This window comes from Aphelocoma coerulescens, chromosome 3 (genome assembly GCF_041296385.1).
Source record: "Aphelocoma coerulescens isolate FSJ_1873_10779 chromosome 3, UR_Acoe_1.0, whole genome shotgun sequence".
Lineage (NCBI taxonomy): Eukaryota > Metazoa > Chordata > Aves > Passeriformes > Corvidae > Aphelocoma > Aphelocoma coerulescens.
The window spans coordinates 92,217,509-92,237,471 of NC_091016.1; the positions used below are offsets into that span (position 1 = coordinate 92,217,509).

The window sequence follows — 19,963 nt, forward strand, 5'->3', positions numbered from 1 at the left end:
CCGTTATTATGATTAGTAAAGTGATGCCAGGGTAGTGGTGTAGTACTAAATATTGTCCAAGAATTTAGATCATTTAAAGGTATAGAATACTTCTCTCCATATTGAGAAATACTTATTGCAAATATTCTTCAGGACAATTTACTGTTCCTTGGTTGACTAATTTGGATTTTTGTTCTTTAGATGTCACAACAAATACTGTAGCTATCAAATTTAAATTAGTTAGGTCATGTATCAGAGACCATTTTCTAGAAGATCCTATAGTCATTGTTTAAGTACCTACAATTCTTTGTGATTGAATGTGCTACATTATAGAAAACATCTTTAATTTGTCTGGTTTCTTGAAGAAATATTCTTAGAAATACAGCAAAATACAGAAGCGTTTTCACTTGTTAGTAGTGTTAAACTATTTTGGCAAAGTAGGATTACACTGAAATTTTTTACTCTATTGTTTTAGACAAAGTTTGCAAGGAGTTGAAGATAAAATTACAAAGCTGAAAGTGACCATGGTGGCATGGGACCGCCATGATAACTCTGTTATAACTGCAGTAAATAACATGACTCTGAAAGTTTGGAATTCTTTCACTGGCCAGCTCATTCACATTCTCATGGTAAGGTGTACCATCTTGATTTATCAATCTTGAATGCAAAATTTATTTATAAATTATAAACATTCTTCCTTATATGTTTTTTCCTGTCTGAAAACTACCTTGACAAATGTTTCTAGATAATTGAAATGTAATAGAGATATCTATCAGCTGCTTATTAGAAAATAAAACCTTAATGTTACAAGTAACCATTGCTGTTCAAGATGTCTGAAACTAAATTTGGACATTTTGGGTTTGTTTTGTTTTGTTTTTTTTTACTGAAGTTCTACCTTGAAGGAGAGAAGGAAACAGTTGGATTTTTAATCTTTATATAATGTGGTGTTTTGAAATACTGTTAATGGATAAATTTGTCCTGTTTAAACAGGGACACTTCTGCAACCTAATCATTCCATGAGTACAAAAAATTAGTCTTCTAACTAAAATAAATCAACAGGTTTACTAATGTCTGACACTTCTTTTGTAACTGAGAAAATGGGTAACTCTAGGTAACTTGATATAGAGATGGAAATACTTAATGCACAGCTTTAAAATATAGCATTAATTTTGAAGATGTTGTTCTCTAACTTTAAGTTATATATTTCATTCTTTTTGGGTTTAAATTAAATGTCTAACTGGTACTCTGCTGAAAAAAGTGGAAATCTGTCGAATATTGAGACCCCCAAGTACCAAATGTTGTGGACACTAATCTTTAAAATCCTGGTGAAAATATTGGGACATACTTGTGAAGGTGACATACTTGACATACTACTCAGGAAGATAAAATTGCAGCTGGAAAGGAAGGAGTGTAAATGCACTGCTACCAAAAAAGAGTGTGCTCAAAGTAGTTTTTGCTGGGCATTTTCATAGGTTAAAGTGGCAGCTGCTAGTTGTTACCATGTTGAATCCTTGGGTAAGTATTTGAGACAATACTCTTTTTCAATCTGCTGTGGCTTTGTTTTCAGGGACATGAAGATGAAGTGTTTGTGCTTGAACCTCATCCGTTTGATCCAAGAGTTCTCTTCTCTGCTGGACATGATGGAAATGTCATAGTTTGGGATTTGGCAAGAGGGGTCAAAATCCGGTCTTACTTCAACATGGTAATTATTGTGCTTTATACAGATGTGACAAAGCAACCATTCTAAACTTTTTGCTTTTAGTACATTCTTATGTAGGCCATCTTGAAGTATGATTTATGTATAGAGCAAGATCCTGCATCTGGTGAAGTCAAGAGAAATTCCTTTTCAGTTCAGTGGGGCAAAGAGTGAATCTTTGAGTAAAATGTTACAAGTTGTTTCTTTGGCCGTATTTCATAGTGCTTTCTTTCTATATGCTTGATCCACACAAAATTGGAGTGTTAGTTACATTGTCAGAGATCATGTGGGAGAGACAGGGTGACAAAGACCCTCCTTTATTGCTCTGTTTCCTGCCTGGGGAGTTAAGGTGGAACTTGGTTTGTTTTTGCATTACTAATTCTTAATCTGGCTAAAGCTCTTCAGGAGTCTCCTGATTTCATACAATATTGTATGCTGCCTTAGCCCATTGGACAGAATACTGTCAGCCTTTCTGTCTAGAGGTCCTCCACATGCAGGTTTCAAATTTGGTCTGTTCCGTGCTAAACTGAGTCTCCTGCAAGATGGATACAATAGTATTTTCATCTGTTTCTTGCTATTAAGTGGGTCTTTGTACATATGTTTTTCCTCAGAAAGGTAATGATGTATTGTGCAATTCAGACTTTGTCTCATGGAGAAAATTAAAAAAACCTTTGTAGAATATCCACTATCATTTGGAATGCTGAGAGTAGGCAAACAGGCTTCAGCTGTAATGGCAGTCTTGGAGACCAGCATAAAGAAGATCATCTGAAGAAGAGACCTACCATAGATATGTTAACAAAATGATAAGGGACATTTAGAAATGAACTCAAGCCAGGAAGGTCACTGAACCTAAAGAAAGATTTTGAGATGTGCAGTACAGTAGGTTCATAAAGTCTCTGAGAAAATTCAGCCAAGCTTAATCAGAGAGAACACAACCTAGATTCCTTCAGCACTGACGTAGCTTGAGTAGCTTTCTCTCTGCAGTGATTTCTGTAACTGAGGTTATGAAGGATCAAGACAATAATATTGGAGCTATGAGCACACATCTTCATCACTTGGTGCTATTATTCACTGTTGCCAGTTGAGGTGTATGTTCTCATTGCATGATTAGCTTGCATTTCCAGTTCTGCTTACAATAGATGTATGATGGTTCTCATGGAGTTTAGGTCAGAATAGTGTGAGCTCATCTGCTCTTTTTAAGCAAAGTCCATTTAAGAGCTATCAGAACCTAAATTACAGGTCCCTGTGATGTTAGGCAGCCCCCAAAAGACTGAAATATTTATTTCAAGAGTGCAGTGCAACACGTAAAAAGGATAGTAGTCACATACATTTTAAGATCTTTGGAGTCAGAGAAATTTGTAGACAATCAGAAGATCTCAGCAGCTAGTAAACTGTGCCTTATGCTTGAAACTGATATGAGGAAGTCAGCCTGCTGTGTGAGGTGAGGGGAATTGTACATCTGGCAATCAGTTTGTCTCAAACCAAGGAATTGCATTGTATGAGCCAGGTATGCACGAGAGGCATCTCCCTATGGACTGAATATTTCACCAGCCAGTCTTCTGTGTTTGATGCTTCAAAAGACAAGGGTGGAAATTAGAGGTTTTCTTAGGTGTTGGGTGGCAGGCAGAGGACATTGTGCAGTCACCTTTGCAGAGCTGCAAAGGTTAAGTCCTGGTTTACCTACGAAAGGGCATGAATTCATACAGAGCTGCCAGTCTTCTCCATTTCCTAAATGGCAAATCAGCTGGGAACATCAATAGACTAACCACTATTAAATTATTTTGACAAGTGCTGTTACCTTCACTCACTTGCTCAATATGTCATCTCATGCTTCTTAAAAATGTATTTGTATTTCTGTTTAGGGAATTTTTACAGATTGAATTCTTTTGGATCAGACAGGCAACATCATCTGGAGCAATGAAACCTAAGAGTTGAATTGACATAAGATGTCTGTTTTACAGTTCAAGAATCTCTCATTATCATTTCCTGGTCTGTGGTACCAGAACTAGCACTTGGTGGCTTTGTCATAACAAGAGTTCCCTAAAAAAATGTTGCAGACCTTGGGGGAGTTGATTGCGTTACCAAAATCATAGGTGACTATTGGCTTAATATTAGTCCAGTAAGGTATTTCTATCCTAGATGGATTGCTTTGTACGTCTAAAGCCTTGTGACAAATCCCTAAAGTAGAGTTGGATATTGTTAAATTGCTTTCCACTCTGCCCCAATTGCCTTTATTGTCAATGTTAAAAAAAAAAAATTAAAAAATTGAGGGATGCAAGCAGTGTCAATCAATTTGAAACTTAATTCTTTTATCCAGTCAGTGAACATGAAATTGAAAGGCAAATCATAGTAACCAAATATACTTTGTTTTGTATTTAACTTTGATTCCTCTATTTATTTGTTTCTTGCTGGTTGCAATTTGGTCCCACTAGGTGACTCTGGTGGTCCTGCAAAATATTCTTTCCCAGGTTTTTAAACTGAAGATCTGCTGTTAAATCAATTGTCACAATTATGGTTAATTTGAAGCATCTTTGGTCTGTTTGAAGCATCTTTGATCTGTTTGCCAGATTTTGGTCTTTATCATTAATAGTAATCTCAGTCCCATAAATGACTGTCACGTTCTCAGTAAGTATATATGCTTTATATATTTCATGTTTTCACCTGTAGTCTTCATTTCATTTGGTCTAGTTGTGTAAGTATTGCATAACTTGGTGTTGGAGTCCATGGACATTCACAACTGGTTTAATTCAGTGACTTGAGTCACCTACACTCAGGGAGTGTATTCGGTATGCCAGAGAGTGAAATTTGCCATAGAAATATCAAGAATGTTAAAATGTTTTAGACAATTTTGAGATTCAGCAAGTAAGTCCTGAGATGCTTTTAAATTGCATGTGCAAATACAGGTATTTGGTTTTTGGCCTATGTCATATTCACACCAGTCCTGACTTAATACAGCTGCTAATAAAGAATGTGTTCTTGGTGTAGTATTAGGGCAGTTTCATCTGTTGTATTTCCCAGGTACAAAGAAGCATTCTGAAGAAACAGGGTAATAAATCTTAAATGATTCCTTTAGCCAACTGTTTCAGAGTTTATGTATTTAACAAAAATAGTGTTGTTGCTACAGAAGAACAACACAGACTCTTGTAAATGTTTAAATTGTAGTTCATTTTGCTGAAGAGTGTATGAGATGTAGGTGTCTTAGTGGATGATCCAGGGGAAAAAATACATTGAATAGTGGGCTGTCTGGTGAAAGCAACTGCATGATAATGTACATAAGGATGTATTTGAAATGCAGTTCCTTACTTAAAGCTGCAATGAGGCATCTGGATCCCTTGTGTGGTAAGGCACCTTTCCAACAACCAAGGGAAGACCTTGCTTTCGTAAAGGAGTCTACAGGTGCAGGTGGCACTCATTTTTTGGGATTACTTTAGCTGTTAGAGCTGGGAAATGGAAGACCTAGATTCTGTTCTATCCTTAGTAGTAAAGCACTCAATTCAATGTCTGCCACTAACTCAGAAGAGCATCTTGGCTATAAATGCCCTAGACAGGACTTCTTCCCAATTTTCCCAGGTTGTGTCACTATGGAGAGATGTGGATCTGTAGCCTGTGTGTTATGCATGGGCTAGTTTGCTTGGGTATACAAATCATGTTCTAGGTAAATTAGAAAGTGGTAGAAATTCTTTGCCTTCAGGCAAGCTTTTGTATTTGCAGGATTGGTGTTCTGTCGGGTCATAAATAAAAGGTGTACACCTCTCAGTTCTTGTCACAGCATGTTTTGAGGTGTTCCCACTGAGTTACTTCCTAATAGATCTGACACTGTTGGTTTGTTAGGAATGCCAGGGTTGGCACTTGCATAGTATGTACTGCAGCTTAGCCCTTAGGCTTTAGGCAGAAGTTTCTCAATGCTGAGAACATATGAAGGCAAAAAAAGAAAACTATGAGGACTTAATATTTCAGATCTAAGTGGAGATGTCTAGTAATGTTAGGTGGATGCATGTTTTTTTTTTGGTTTGGTGATTGCGTTTTTGTTGGTGTTGTAATTTAGACATTAAGTATTGGTGTTCCTCGAGTATGACCCTACGTAGATTGTGGTGTTACAGTGCTGCCCATGATTGTTATTTTTTGGATTATAGGTTTCATCTGTGGCAAAGTTGATAGTTCTTGTCCTGTGAGTGGGCTGCCCTGTAATATTAAAAGAAGTTTCCTAAAAGATTTTAGGGTATATACAGGCCTGTAGTTCAGTTCTTTCTCTTTGTTTTTTTTTGTTTGCTTGAGGGGTTTTTGGTGGGTGTTGTGTATTTTTTGTTGTTGTTTGTTTTTTTTGTTTTTTTTTTTTAATTTCATTTATAGCATGGCTTTGTGAGCAGTTTCAGGAACATATAGTGACTCCTGTTACTTTAAAGTATGTTTTTGAAAGTATGAAGACTGTATTACAGTAGCAAGAATGAAAGATTAGGGAAGAGCAGGCATTTTTACAATTTTTGTCGCTGTGGAATATTGGAATTCTTACTCTATCTTTGAATGTCATTGCTTTGCCTGAATCTGATACCTGACTAGGCAGATTCTGTAGGTAGGCATTGCAATTACTCAAACAGAAAGCCTGTGTTTTAGTTGACAAAAACTAGCCTTATCTTTGTGTAATCTTTGTGTAATGTAGAAATGAATCAAGTAGGAATATTGAAGCCTTTAAAGAAAAAAAAAATTCTCCTGGACAGTTTCAAAAAAATACCCAAAGAAAACCAACAACAAAAGACCTTTCATGACTAGGTGTTGTTCTTCTGTCTTACTTGATTGACTCTTGATATGAGTCGCTTCTTTGAGAAGTCAGGCTCAGCTGTAGCCAGCAGTCAGCCTTCTTATGTCTGACATAATATGTGTGCCTTGGGTGCCTCCTGTGTGCCTGACAACCTGTCAAGGTCAGCCTTTTGCTTATTTGTAATCTTAATGTGTTCCTGGTTGTGAAGTGTTTATTTGGACTGATTCTTGTGACATCACCTTAGCACTAAGAGGGTCTTTCTGAGCACTGTTGTGTGTTAGGGTGTCTGTAACATGTTCTGGGTGGTAGTTCTGGAACTCCCTTAGAACTCAGGGCTAAGACAGCCTTAGTTCTTTCACTGTATTGTGAAGAATGCTTTGAAAAACTGATACAAAAAGAATATTTTTACAATTTGGTGTTAAATTCACAGATCTGAGTACTTCAAAATCCTCCTACCTTTGTGACTACCTGACTTGCTGGAAGGCTAAGCCACCTCAGTCTTCGACACTAATACATCACAGTGTATATATCTCTAATCGTTGAGAATTGTGTGATAAGTCTTTTTCTAAATGCTAAAGCATGTTTCATGAGAGCATATAGAAATACCAAGGGTATGTTTCAGAAATGCATTAGAATTTGAACTCTGAACTAGTCATTTGAAGCAACCTTCTGATTCTTTTGGAGGAAGAAAAAGAAAAAATTCTAACTGAGCCCACTCCTCCCCTTTCCCACCTTCATCTCCCTTTGAAATGGCAAGTTATATTTGTGAAAGAAAAGCTTTAATCTCTCCCAGAAACACTACTGTTCTCCTCTGTGTAAATGCTTACTCTCCACTTAGTAAATGCTGCTTGCCCTGGAAACCATCTTGGTAGTTCAAAAATAGCAGTGTAACTCTTAGTGCTTGAATTGGTGTTTGTCATTCTTATGCCCTCTGTCCCATTGTTATGGAAATGGTCAGAAAAAAGAAATAAAACAAAATAAACCTTCAAAATTGCAAAGCCTGAGGGGCAGGCTGATTTGCCTGATGCATCACTACTGGAGAAGATACAGGCCACAGTTCCATTTCTTGGCTGTTTTTAAAAAACTCTGATCCGGGAGCTGAGAAAGAGCTAAGATGTGCTGTTTCACTGAGTCCTAAAAGGACAGCAGTGTCTTTGAGAGCTGTAGTTGGTGTAAGATAGGATAAGGCTTCTTACAGGTCCTTAAAAAAAACTTAGTGATTTTTAATTTTTTTTTTTAAACTGGGGCATATTTTCCTCTAAACCTCTGTATCAGAATTCTAGCTCTTTTCTTTGTTTCTAGGCAGTCTTCTGTTGGAAGCTCATGATGAATAGTCCCACACTTTCATTTAAAATGCATTAGTTAACTTTTATGTAAATAGACATTGTATCCAGAACTAGAAAGCTTGTGACTTCCTGAGATTTACATGTGTTCTTTACAATATGTTTATTAAATTTCAACAGATTATGAAACCTAGACCTTAAATATGAACACTTTTTAAGCAAAGATGTACACACTTCTGTGTTTATTTTAAAAAAAGATTTAATAGCTTATTCAAAGATTTGGTTAGTGTGATAGTTTCTCACATATATGTCAAAAAACATACATTAAAACAGGTACAATGTAAGCAGATGAATTGGAAAGTGACAGTTTTCTAATAAGTTCAAGTTTCTGCAGTTGCAATTTTTGTATAAACTTAGCAGCACATTATTTTGTCCAACTTCATTTAAAATTGTCATCCCAGAAGCAAATTACTTAAAATTTTAGGATAAAGTCTGGATTTAACTGCATTAACAAAGATATCTTTCTTTTTCGGAATTTTTTTCTTCTAAATTAAAATCATGACAGCTAACAGAGAAATGAGGAGGAAACTTTTATTTCTGAAAGGATGAAAGAACATCTTACTGGAACCTTATGTAAATGGTTATGGATCCTTTCACAAGATAACGTTATATGACTTGGCATTATGTTGCCACATCAAAACTTAAATGTAGTCATTCTCTTTAACAACTGTATTAGTAGGGAATAGCAACTCTAAAGTTCTTCTAAAGAACTTAAATATAAACTATTGTTGAACATACAGTGCAGCAGGTATAAGCTACTTTATCAGAGCTAACAAACTTGGAGGGTGATTTTTTCTTATGTTCTTGGCTGGAGCTAAGAAAGTACTGCAGAAGTTAGTAATCCTTAGGGAAAAAACCCAACCCCCCCAAAAAAAAAAGCTCAGAGCTTTGCAGCAGGGTAAAATTGTTAATGACTCTGCAAACTTTTTAGCTATAGAATTATAAAATATAAGCATCTTCTACTTGCATCTATAGAATTGTAAAATTTGCATGTCTTATCCTGTCTTACCAGCTTGACTTGTAGCTTGGGTTGGCTTCTCTAATGTAGTCTCAAATTTGATGGTTCAGTGCTTGTTATCAGAAAGATGAAAATACAGAGCTGTGGTTGGAAAAGATGGTCAGGATTTCTTAGCAGGACTTGAAGACCAGGTATTTAATAGCATGACTGACTTTAGTGTAATTGTTTTACCACAAATTCAAGAGAAAATACCCCAAAGGGAAAAATTTACCACAGCTTGTTTATGTAGTTTTCAAACAAACGTGCTTAATACCTCTTTCAGCGCTATTTAATTTTTAGATGAAGGATTATATGTTGTTACTTTTAAAATCAATTAATTGTAATTTAAATTTTTAATCTCTATACATCAGTGTCAGGTACATGAAGTGAGACAGTTGTGTAAATAAATTTTGCTAGATGTTTTTGAAAAGCTGTAGTGGTTTTGTCTGGTTATTCCTGAAATACTATTTGTGAAGAACAAAAGTTTTACTTCACTGGGAGATCTCTGTATGTGTATTTGATGAGATAAGATTCCAGCATCTGCTTGCTCACTTAAAGGGTTACAAGATGATTACATTTCTAACAGTTACCACTGCAAAAGTTAGACAGAAGAAAAGGTATGTTGGAAGAATCTTGGAATGGTGCCAGACTGCTCATTAAAACCTTATTTACTTTTAGCTCTACTGTAGTAGCTTTCATTTGACTGTGTTCTGACTTCTTATGAAATGAAATATGTAATGCTTTCATATGATCAAGAGAATATAACTTGTTTGTGAATGCTCACAAACTTATTTTTAGATCTCTTGATTATCTGGCCAATCTTGAAGTTAAGACCCAAGCTCTTATGTCTGTGCTATAGTAAAGAAAAAACCCTGACTTGTATTGGTCCTTAGTTTTATTTTTCAGGTTGTTTCTTTATTGAGAAGCCTTGGGCTGAAGAAACAAAAAGTGGATTTGATAAGGTTGTTTTGAAGGTGATCTCTGAAATTCCTTTATTTCATTTGATTGCCTTTGAAAACAATTGGAGCAGTAGAATCAGCAAGCAAATACTAACCTACCTTGTAAGGTCGTGCTCGTCTGGTTATGTGATGATTATAGTTGTATCTCTCTAAATGCTGCTTTTATTTCAAATGATGTAGTAGTGAAACAGATTATACTTAGAAATGCTGGCATAAAATCAGGAAATGGTGTGATACATAATTTAACAAAGCAATAATTGTATTTAAAACATTAAACTTGTTTTTGAAACTGAAAATGTGTATTGCCATGCATCCAGTGAGAAAGCTTTGAAGCAAGTGAGTACATTCGTGCTAATTTTGTTTTACATTCAGTGCGTGAAGTTACCATGGTGAATATATGCCTTTTCATAGACAGATACAAGTACATGTGTGTAAATGCAGATACATTTTTTATATTAGATATTAAATATATATTATATATTAAAAAACAAGCAAAACACACCAAAATAAAAAAACCTCAACCCTAAAATCGTCTCACACAATGATGTTGAGTTTGAAAGTTATGGCAACACAGACATTAAGGAATAAGAAAAAGATTGCTGAAGATAATGTCCAAATGTTTTGTCCCCAAGTCTGTAGCTGATTGTCTAATGTAAAGTTGTCTGGTGCTATTCCTGATTCCATACGTTTCTTTACAAATCCTTAATTACTTTTCTAGGATGTATGGTAGCTGGATTGCATGATTCTTTTTTAAGCTTATATATTTTCTCCAACTTTTAAACAATGTATCTTTTGAAAATTTTTAATAGAAACACTTAGCTTTTGAGAGCTTTGGATATGTTGTATATTGACTTGGAGCTATTAGCATAAGCAGTGACAGAAATCATCATGTACAGAACTTGACCATAAAAAGGTCAAGTTGAAGCAACCTACAGGAATTTTCCTGATTTCTACAATGGAAATTGTAGAGGGTGTGATTTTGATCCTATTAATGGGGAATCTGTAGTACAATTGAAGAATCAGACTGTCTGGATGCAGTGATGTGTTGGTTGTCTCCTTGCCCAGTCTCTCTGCCCTCTTTACACGTTTTATGTTTTTACATAAATCAGTCAGAAATACTAGAAACCTCCATGGAGGTCGTAGTAAGAATGTATTTCATAATGGCAATGACGTCTAGTTTTTGTGAATTTGGACACACACATTCCCTGTTAATGACTGTTTAAATGTTTTAGTGCAGTTTAATCCTTGTTTTGTTTAGAATTTACTGTCAGTGTTATGGCATTAACTGATTCAGGTCAAAAGGGTTTCTTCCTGCAAGTTGTCAATCAAGCAGAGACTACTGAGTTGCAATTGGATTTTTCTGTGTGCTCTTACTCCTTCAGAGAGCTGGTTATTGACTGTCCTTTATTTTTAGCTTTAAGTGGACACTTCGTTACAGGCAGTTCCTATGCTATGGCTACTTATGTCTGTGTATCTTAATGTTTTTCCTGCCCCATCTTCTGAAATCTGATCTTCCACTGATCTGTCTGATGTGGATTCTTACTTTCTAATTCTACTTCTACTTTCAATGCAACTTGGCAAACTAAAGCCATAATAGCATCGTATTACTTACAACATTGTTTCCTTTCCTTTAAACAGTAAACCTGTCAGGCCTACCTAGGTCTTTGTTAGCAACTACTTGATTAGTTTTAGGCTAAATGACATATCAAAAGATTGGAAGTCTCTGTCAAAAGAACAGTGTAAAAGATCAGCTTCCATTTAGAACACCTCAGCAGAATGCTCTGTGTGTGGATTTTCTGCCACAGGAGGTGATTTTTTTGGACTAATGTCGGAAAGGCACATCTCTTGTTTATATGAACAACATTGTAATTTCCAGTGGGAGCTAAAGATGTGAAAACAGTATTTCTTATGTTGTGGCCTTCATAAAGTCTTCCACTTCCAGTGGGATTCTGTGGGATTGTATTTTTAGGTCAGGTTCTGTAGCCATGTGAAATACAGAATGACCTAAGTAAGGTTATGGATGCATTATTTTGAATCAGTTTGTCTATAGTCCTACTGAAATGGTTTGAAATTTTTGAGAGGCTCCACCTCTCAATTTAGCACATAAGAGCACATCCTGAGAAACAGATTCTGGAGAACAAAACCAGCATAATTCTCTAATAGTTCAAATAGAAGAAGCCAGTACTGAGTTTGCAGCATGGATATTAAGAAAAATATTTAACAACAACAGCAGCTGTAAATAATTTATATATATAACCTTTATATAACTTAAGGCATCCACAGGGTGGGTGACTTATCAGACCTTTTAACTGATAGATTTATCTTTCATGAGATATAAGGCATTCCTGAATGAATAACTGGCTTGGCTGGTAGGAAGATAAAAATATTTTTAGTAAATATATTACTCAGAATTTAATTACTTCTGGTCTTCTTCCTACCATTTCATCTCTTGTTTTTGCTCTGGAAGCAGTGTAGAAGATTTGCTGTTTTTTAAAATTTTTATTTTTAAAAACTGACTTTAAAAGCAAGTCTTCTTTCTATTCCTCCAAATGAGTAGCAACCTGCTTTAACTTTGCAGAAAGTCTGTAGATATTTTTTGGCTTATGGAAACATGCTGTGATTGAAGATTGTTCCTTAAGGCAAAGGAGAGCACAAACCTGCAAAGGAACCTCCAGATGCTTGGAGACTGATTTGACTTGAGCAGTTATGATGTAGTTTCATCACTATAAATGAGGTTGTATGTTTTAATAACAATTAGTGCTGCTTTTTTGCTAGTTTCAGAAATTTGTTCTAGCATGCTGTTGTTGCAATCATTAGAATCTGAATTTCAGTTTTCAAGTTTAAATGTTGCTTGTGACTAATATTCATTTGTTCCTGTGCATGTAGGTAGAGAAGTTCTCATCCTGTTTAAGGTCTTTTAGTATAGTAGTTTCTTTCCTGCAAAGGTCTTTTAGTCTGATCATACGAAATAGTCCTCTTTCCTTAGTGTTCATATAAAGAAGCTTAGCTCTTAGGTTTTGTGTTATCATGACGAGTGACTCTGTAGCTGTTCCTCTTAGAATTTACTTATCTTGAACATGGGAAGCAAAACCATGTACTGCTTTGGAAGATTTTGTTCTTAGCATTGTCTATTTGTCTAGCACATATGCACTTTCTTTTCTGCATGCGCTTTTGGTCTGGTTTAGAATTGCAGTTTTCTTTTTGTTGCTGCATTATATGTGGTGCATTGCAAAGAATACACCGTGATCTTTTTCACTGTGTTTTCAACTAATTGCTTCAGTTACTTAACATGAAGGATGGATTCTACCTCAGGCTAGTAGAGGCTTTAGTTCACTGATTATTTTTTTTTTAACTGTGCTGGTGACTTGTGTTGGAAGATGTGGTAGAAATGTGTAGTGCTATTGTATGTAGACTGAGTTTCATTATTTTTTTCTGGCAGTAAGTGTGTTAGTAAGTTATTTCTAATAATCTTGTTAGGTTCATGCTCTGTTGCATTTTGTCCTGTTGGCTTTTAATTGCTTCAGTTGATATAATTTATGCTGTTCCAAATCTGTTCTCAGTGGATGATTCCCTAATGTTCATTTCACCAAAGGGCTCTTATTTTTTCTGTAGTCAAAACCAGAAAGGCCTGACTTGAGAAACTTTAGTGATAACATCCTTTTAGCTCTGTATGTCTTTCCAAAATCAATAAGTGTTATCCTTTCTTTATAAAGTTTACCTACTCTGCATTTCTCCTGCTAATCACAGTCATTTGAATCAAGTTTAAATACTATATTGGGCCTTTGAAATCTAGCTAGGTTGAATGAGTTATATTTTCTTGGCATTAAAAAATTAGTTATTTTTCTGAAGAAAGACAGCTCTATTCTTCCTGGTTTGGGGCAAAAAATAAGCTTTCCTCAAAACTGAGAGGAAAGGAGTCTTTCCTTTTTCATTCTCTTATTGCATCAGCATTCCTCCCTTCAGGATATACCAATGTCCGCATGTTTCCTTGCTAGTGAAAACATGGACAAATTGGACTCTTAATTCTTGGTGCTGAGACTAAAAGTAATCTTCACTTAGTCCTGATTGTATAGCATCACTGGTTCTTCCCTGTTTGTGGCTGAAGAATCCTTGCTACTTGCTTCGAATGTCTTAACACATTCATTCTCCACAGCCTTTTGTTGTGACACAGCCTTTGTTAAAGCACTGGAACACGCTGCCAAGAGGAATTGTGGACTCCCCATCCCTGAAAGTGTTCAAGGTCAGGTTGGATGGTGCTCTGAGCAAACTGGTCTAGAAGGTACCTGTGCCCATGGCAGGGGGTTGGAACTATGTGATCTTAAGGGTCTTTTCCAACGTAAACAATTCTGTGATTCTGTGGCAGCTCTTAAATAACCAGTGCTTTTTCTGTTCTCGTGAGCAGTTTCTTCCCTTCACAAGTGATGTCCTTATATTCAGCAGGGGAAGGTTCCCGACAGAATAATCACTTTATGTCTTCTTGGGATACAGTCTCATGTAGCTCTTGCATTTTTGATTTAAAAGGGATAGAGAAGGGTAGGCAGCTTCCTTCTTGCTGAAATTCTTTATCTAGCTTGCTGAAGTAACAGCTTCACTGATTTGTGATACAACTTCCCTTTTTGCAACTTAATATTTAGTTTCTGTTTCAAATGACCAGCTCCTCTGTGTTAGCTTTATTATGGAAAAAATTCTATTGTAAGGTGTCACTTATTATTCCTGAAATAGTTTTATTGAAAAAAAAAAAAAATCTACTGGATAGCACACTCTGGTTGACTTTGTTCTTTAGAAGAGTGATTATATCTTGGAAGGTTATCCTCAGCCGTAGTTTTTGTTCTTGTAAGAATCTTTATTTCCAAGTATTTGTACTTCAGACTTGAAGGGTTCTACTGAAAGGTCTTAGAGTTGCCCTTTCCAAAAGCACTTTTTAAAACCAGATTCTGGGCATGTTTGGTTTAAAGCTATTTGCACTGTACTTGTCCACAAATAGTAGAACACTATTCTTTTCTTTACGTAAGAAGGGAATGTTTCCCACTTAACACTCTAATTTCCAGGGGGTTCTTGAAAATGGTCCATCCAAACCGTTTCTTGATGGAAAGGATTAAAAACCCCATCATCTTAATAGCTGTCTTTTTTCCTTCTGTTTCTCATTTCTCCCTTCGCCATGGTTAGCAAATAGTTCTTCCCACAACATATATTGTTTCCCTTGTAAAACAAAAAGTATTCAAAACTTAGGCTGAATCCTGAAATTTTATTTGTGAAGGACTTGAACATTAGGAAGCTTGACACTGATGTTTCCTTTGTTGGAGGAAGGGTAAGGGAACAGAAATCTCTAGGTATAAAATATTTCTTTTCCAATTTTAACTGTATTTCTGCAAAGCTTATTATTGTGCTAAAATTCTGTCTGCTTTCCACCTGCTTTCTCAAACTGTCTCCCTTTAATACAGTGAGCTTTCTATCTGCAAAAAGCAGCACAAAGTTGTAACTTTACTGTGGTAGTTGGATCTCGCTTAGACTAAATTAATTCTGCATTCCTGACTGTTGTGAATTTAGTGTCACTTGCTTGAAGTTCTGTTTTTATTTTCCATCTCTTTTTGTAAGATACTTCTGTTCATTTCTTCTGGAATAATGGGCAAAATAGAACATAAAACTCGGTTTGGTTTATGTTCCTCTTTTGCTAGTGCAGAAACTCATTTGACTTTTAGGGAAATTACTTGTAGTAAGAAAGACCATTATCAAATACCTGAAAGCACTGGCAATAGATGTAGCAGCCTCTGTCACTGGGGGGATGTGCAGGGGTGTGGGTGTGTTGTAAGACTGTGGGGAAAAGATTTAGAGTTCTTGCCTTTGTCTCAGCCTGTAAGTGAGAACAGTACCTACCTCACAGAATTTTTGAGGCTTGATTTGTTAACTTTTAAAAATAATGCTGATGGCCTCTGGAAGGTGCTGCAGAAGTGCATAGTGTTATTGTCTGAAGGCTGAATATCATTGTTTTTTGTTTTGTTTTGTTTTCCCCTTTCCTGGCAATATATAGGCCTGCCACAGTTAGGGAAAGAATTTTGTTTGGTGTCTCTTTAAAGAAAATGCAAAAGTGCTTTGCTGGGGAGAATAGAAAGGGGCTTTCTGAAGAGGTGCTGAAGACATGAAAATTCAGAGTGGTGATTGGTCACCTCTGCTTGATTGACAGGTTGCAGGGAAAAACAAAAACCCATTTGTTCTGGCTTAATGGAACTGGAAAACAGAAAATGAGTATCAGGTAAAAATTCCTTTTTTAAAATCTTTGCAGTTCTCCTATAAAAGGTGGAGTTTTTACAGAAATTTAGTCCTTCCCCACTCCAATAAATTAGGAGTAGGAATTACAGAAACAGGTAGTTGCTAAGTTGTGTAATGTGGGTTGTCTATGTCAGTGCGTTTTCTAGGGGGCAGGTGTTGTGAAACACCGCAGCAGCCACTGCTACTGGGGTAGATTAGCAAGAAGGCAGAGGATGGAAAGGGTGTAGTGACTAAGCCCTGAACTGGGCCCAGCTCTCTGGTTAGGCTCATTAGCAGGACTTTCAAGGGGAAGCTTTTACTTTCACTTCCTATACTGTGCCTGCTTTGTGGATAAAGTCTGTCAGTTTCTACTGCTATCAATTTGGAATCTTTCATGAGCATTATTACAAAATTCACTGATTAGTGAATAGCTAAAAAAGTAAGCTTTGTTTTAAAGTAACTTCCATCTAGCAGTATACTGTCATACAAATTTTATAATAAATTTCAATGTCAGCACCACAGTTTTGAGAATCATAATTGAAAATTATTAATTTCTGTTAATTATTTTGTATGTTGATATATTTCAGATTGAAGGACAAGGACATGGTGCAGTTTTTGACTGCAAGTGCTCTCCTGATGGACAGCATTTTGCATGTACTGATTCTCACGGTCACCTTCTGATTTTTGGCTTTGGTTCCAGTAGCAAATATGACAAGGTACGGTGCAAGATGAAAATCAGAATGTTTGTCTGTGTTGACTTCATTTGTGCAAACTTTCCTTCAGAGCTTCATTTCAAAAGGGCATGACTTGACACAATTTTGAGCCAATAATGTGGGATGTTTTGGATGCCTGTTGTTGACAGTGAGGTTTATTTCACTGTCCTTTTTTAAATTACGGAAACATTCTGTTAAGCTACTGTTTATGTGGGAAGTTCAAAATAATAATAATAATTTAAAAACAGAATTCAAAATTAACCAGTCATTGTCCACTCTCTTAAGTGACAAAGTTACAAGTATCTACTAATGGATCCACATGGATAATGGGAATAAGCTGCCGTGGAACTGATAAGAGTTAAACATTTTATTTGAAATATTTTTTCTGGTTCCTAACTAAGCCCAAAGAAAAGGGTGTGTAATAGAACTAATTCCTGCTGTCTGTATTTAAATATTGCATAGCCTGTGAGAGAATTATTTTAAAAAATGTACTATATGTTTTAATGATGCAATTTTATGTCTGTTAATGAAGTACCATCATGGATGCCTTTGTGCTTACACAGCAGTATTCCACCACTAGTGTGATTAAAATATTATATCTTTAATGTCATAGTCTACATTGTGTATTCTGAGTGTGGGTGTCTTGCCACAGACCCTCATGACTGTAAAGATATGTGGTGTTATTTTTTTTTCTTTGTGGAGGAACATGCTCTGTGAACCATTCAGGTTTGGAGTGTCCACAAGATCTTAGTTTTTCTTTTACCATCCAGGGAAGAAATGAGATATGTCTCTTCTCCCTTTTCCTAAGACTTAAGTAGACCTATCTGCTCTAGGATTTTCATCTCTGCTTCTGGTAGCTGACACTTGAATGCTGTTGGTGAACTGCTGTTTTTTGGATCTTGCCTTCTGCTTTGGATCTTTGGACTCAGGCTGGTTTTGAAAGCGTTTTGGCAAACAGTAATGCAGAGGGACCTGAATGAGGGAGAGCAAAAGGAATTTTAGTCTTTGTCTTGTAAGCTACTGCATTTCTTTCTGTAGTCTTACAGAAGAATTTGCATTTGGGGATTTGTTTTTTCTCCTTGTTTCTCAACTATGATTTGAAGTCCTCAGTACTAAGCTGCTGTTGCTATTTGTTGGTTATTACTATCTGTGCATTTCCGCTTCCATTCCAAGTAAAACAAATGACTAGAGACATCACAAGCGAGGAAAATCAGGATTATCAGATCATTTTCTTGGTCTTTCAGAGCTCTTACTGTTACAAACTTAAAAGCCTATTGTAATAGAAACATTTTTTTACCATGTCCATGTATGGTTTCAGGTTTCTTTTTCTCTCCAACTGTTTTGGAAGTATGTAGTCCTCTGCTACTTTGAAATGCTGGAAATTAAACTGAAAAATTGTGAGTCTTTTCGTCTTTGCTGGGATAGATCAGAATTTTCCTTTATACTGCCATTTAAGAATTTACCTGTGAGGGATTAAATCTGTTTGAAGAATGAACACAATTGCTTTTCCCTGCTTGAATTCTACAGACCCTTGGTTCTCTTGGGTGAAGAGGCTGCAGCCTCTGAGAAAAGATCATGTTTAAAATTTTTCACTTATTGAATGATTTAAAATGATCCTCTACAGCTGTTGCTATGCCAGTGTTACTCTTGGCATTCCTGATCATAGAAGAAATGGGAGCAAATAGGACTTACATTTGTTACCACTTTAATCTCAGTCTTCCACTCACAGAAAACTCAGAAGTGTCTGATGTCTTCCATGTGTGGTTTCATCATCTCTGTTTTTGTCTGACCTGATTTATGGGAAAATGTAACTACGGGTAGGTAGGTGCTGGAGATGGTGGATTTTTTTCTGTCTTTCTCCCCTCAGATACTGGGGAGGGTTTCAGACATCTTGTCAGATGGTCTGGTAGAATATATGTTTTTTGGCCTTTAAAGTGTTTTCCATCTCTCTGGGGAAATGAATTTTACAGAATAAAGAAGCATGGTAACCTGTCCTATATTCCTGCATTTTTGAATTGACAGTGATTATAGCTGAGATAGTGTTTACTGAGAGAACAAGCTCTTGCTTTTCTACATCTATGTTTTTTCATGTTATGTTCAGATAGTATCTACATTTCCTAGTTGACTGGAACAAATGCCTAGGCTTTCTTTCCCCTGCAGTGTGATCTTGGCCATAAGGAAGGTGAATGGGGTGGGGTTTTTGTTTATTTGTTTTTTGTTTGGCATTTGTTGGGGTTTTTGTGGGGTTTTTCTTTGATGATACATGTTTTTGTGAAGTAATCTTTTTGTGGGAGAAAAAAAAAGAAGACATTTGCTGCTTGTTTGGGGTTCCTTGAGCCAATCTCAGCTGAAATTTCTTAGTGTATCATCACCAGAGTTGAGCCGAGTTCACTGTCAACAGGGCATGTGCACTTCAGAGGTTCTTAATTAGGTGGAAACTAGTCCAGGAATGCCTAGCAGTTCTAAAGTGTAAGGTACTATTCTGTTGATTTTAAATCATAGAACATTCTGAGTTGGAAAGGATTGAGACCAACTCCTAGCTCTGCACGAAACACATCATGTGCCTGAGGGCATTGTCCAAATGCTTTTTGAACTCTGGCAGGCTTGGTGCTGTGACCAGTTTCCCTGGGAGCCTGATCTCTGAGGTTTCTAAGGCTTTTGTTCCTGCAGACTGCCCAAACCACAGTACTTTGTTGCAAGTTGACAGTTCACGTATGGTGGATTGGTGAAGTACTGGGGAAAACTTCTTAGTGTAACTGTGCCCATTTGGAGAAACTGAGCATTCTGAATGTGTGATTGGAGGAGAGTCTATCTATAGAGCTCAGACCTTGTGGAAAGCTTTTGTGCTCATTCCCAAGCTGGGTTTGTGAAGTTATATGAATAGAAGACTCGTGTGCAGATGGTGATGTGGTATCATCTTATTGTCATGAATTTGATCTCTAATAGTATATAAACAAATAAGTCTCATTGTTAGTACTTCTAGATGGTTGTCTGCTGGAATGTCTAATTCTTCTGATTGTTCTCAGGATAAGGTACTGTCCTGGATTCCAGTAGGGATATTCTACCTGAGAGTTGGCCAGAGTCTGTGTTCTCCAAGAAATGCCATGTTATATTATTGAGTAGAAAAGTGTTATTTACTCTCTCTATTATACTTGATTGCACTGTAGGGTACGCAGAAGGGTAATTGCAACAAAGTCCCTTGTGATATTGCACCAGGTCTTCCCTTTGCTTGCAAAACCTGGGATGCGGACAACTCTGTACAGCCAAGTCACAA

General features: G+C 36.4%; 1 protein-coding gene across 3 annotated transcripts in view; it reads left to right on the top strand.

Annotated features, from left to right (window-relative positions):
• Positions 1 to 19,963, top strand: part of PHIP (pleckstrin homology domain interacting protein) — a 103,701-nt gene that overhangs the window by 37,911 nt on the left and 45,827 nt on the right. For all 3 annotated transcript variants that reach the window (XM_069011284.1, XM_069011286.1, XM_069011287.1), the window contains exons 14-16: positions 455 to 608; positions 1,547 to 1,681; positions 16,564 to 16,692. In XM_069011284.1, coding sequence (XP_068867385.1) covers positions 455 to 608; positions 1,547 to 1,681; positions 16,564 to 16,692 — 418 coding nt within the window. The remainder of the gene's footprint in view (positions 1 to 454; positions 609 to 1,546; positions 1,682 to 16,563; positions 16,693 to 19,963) is intronic.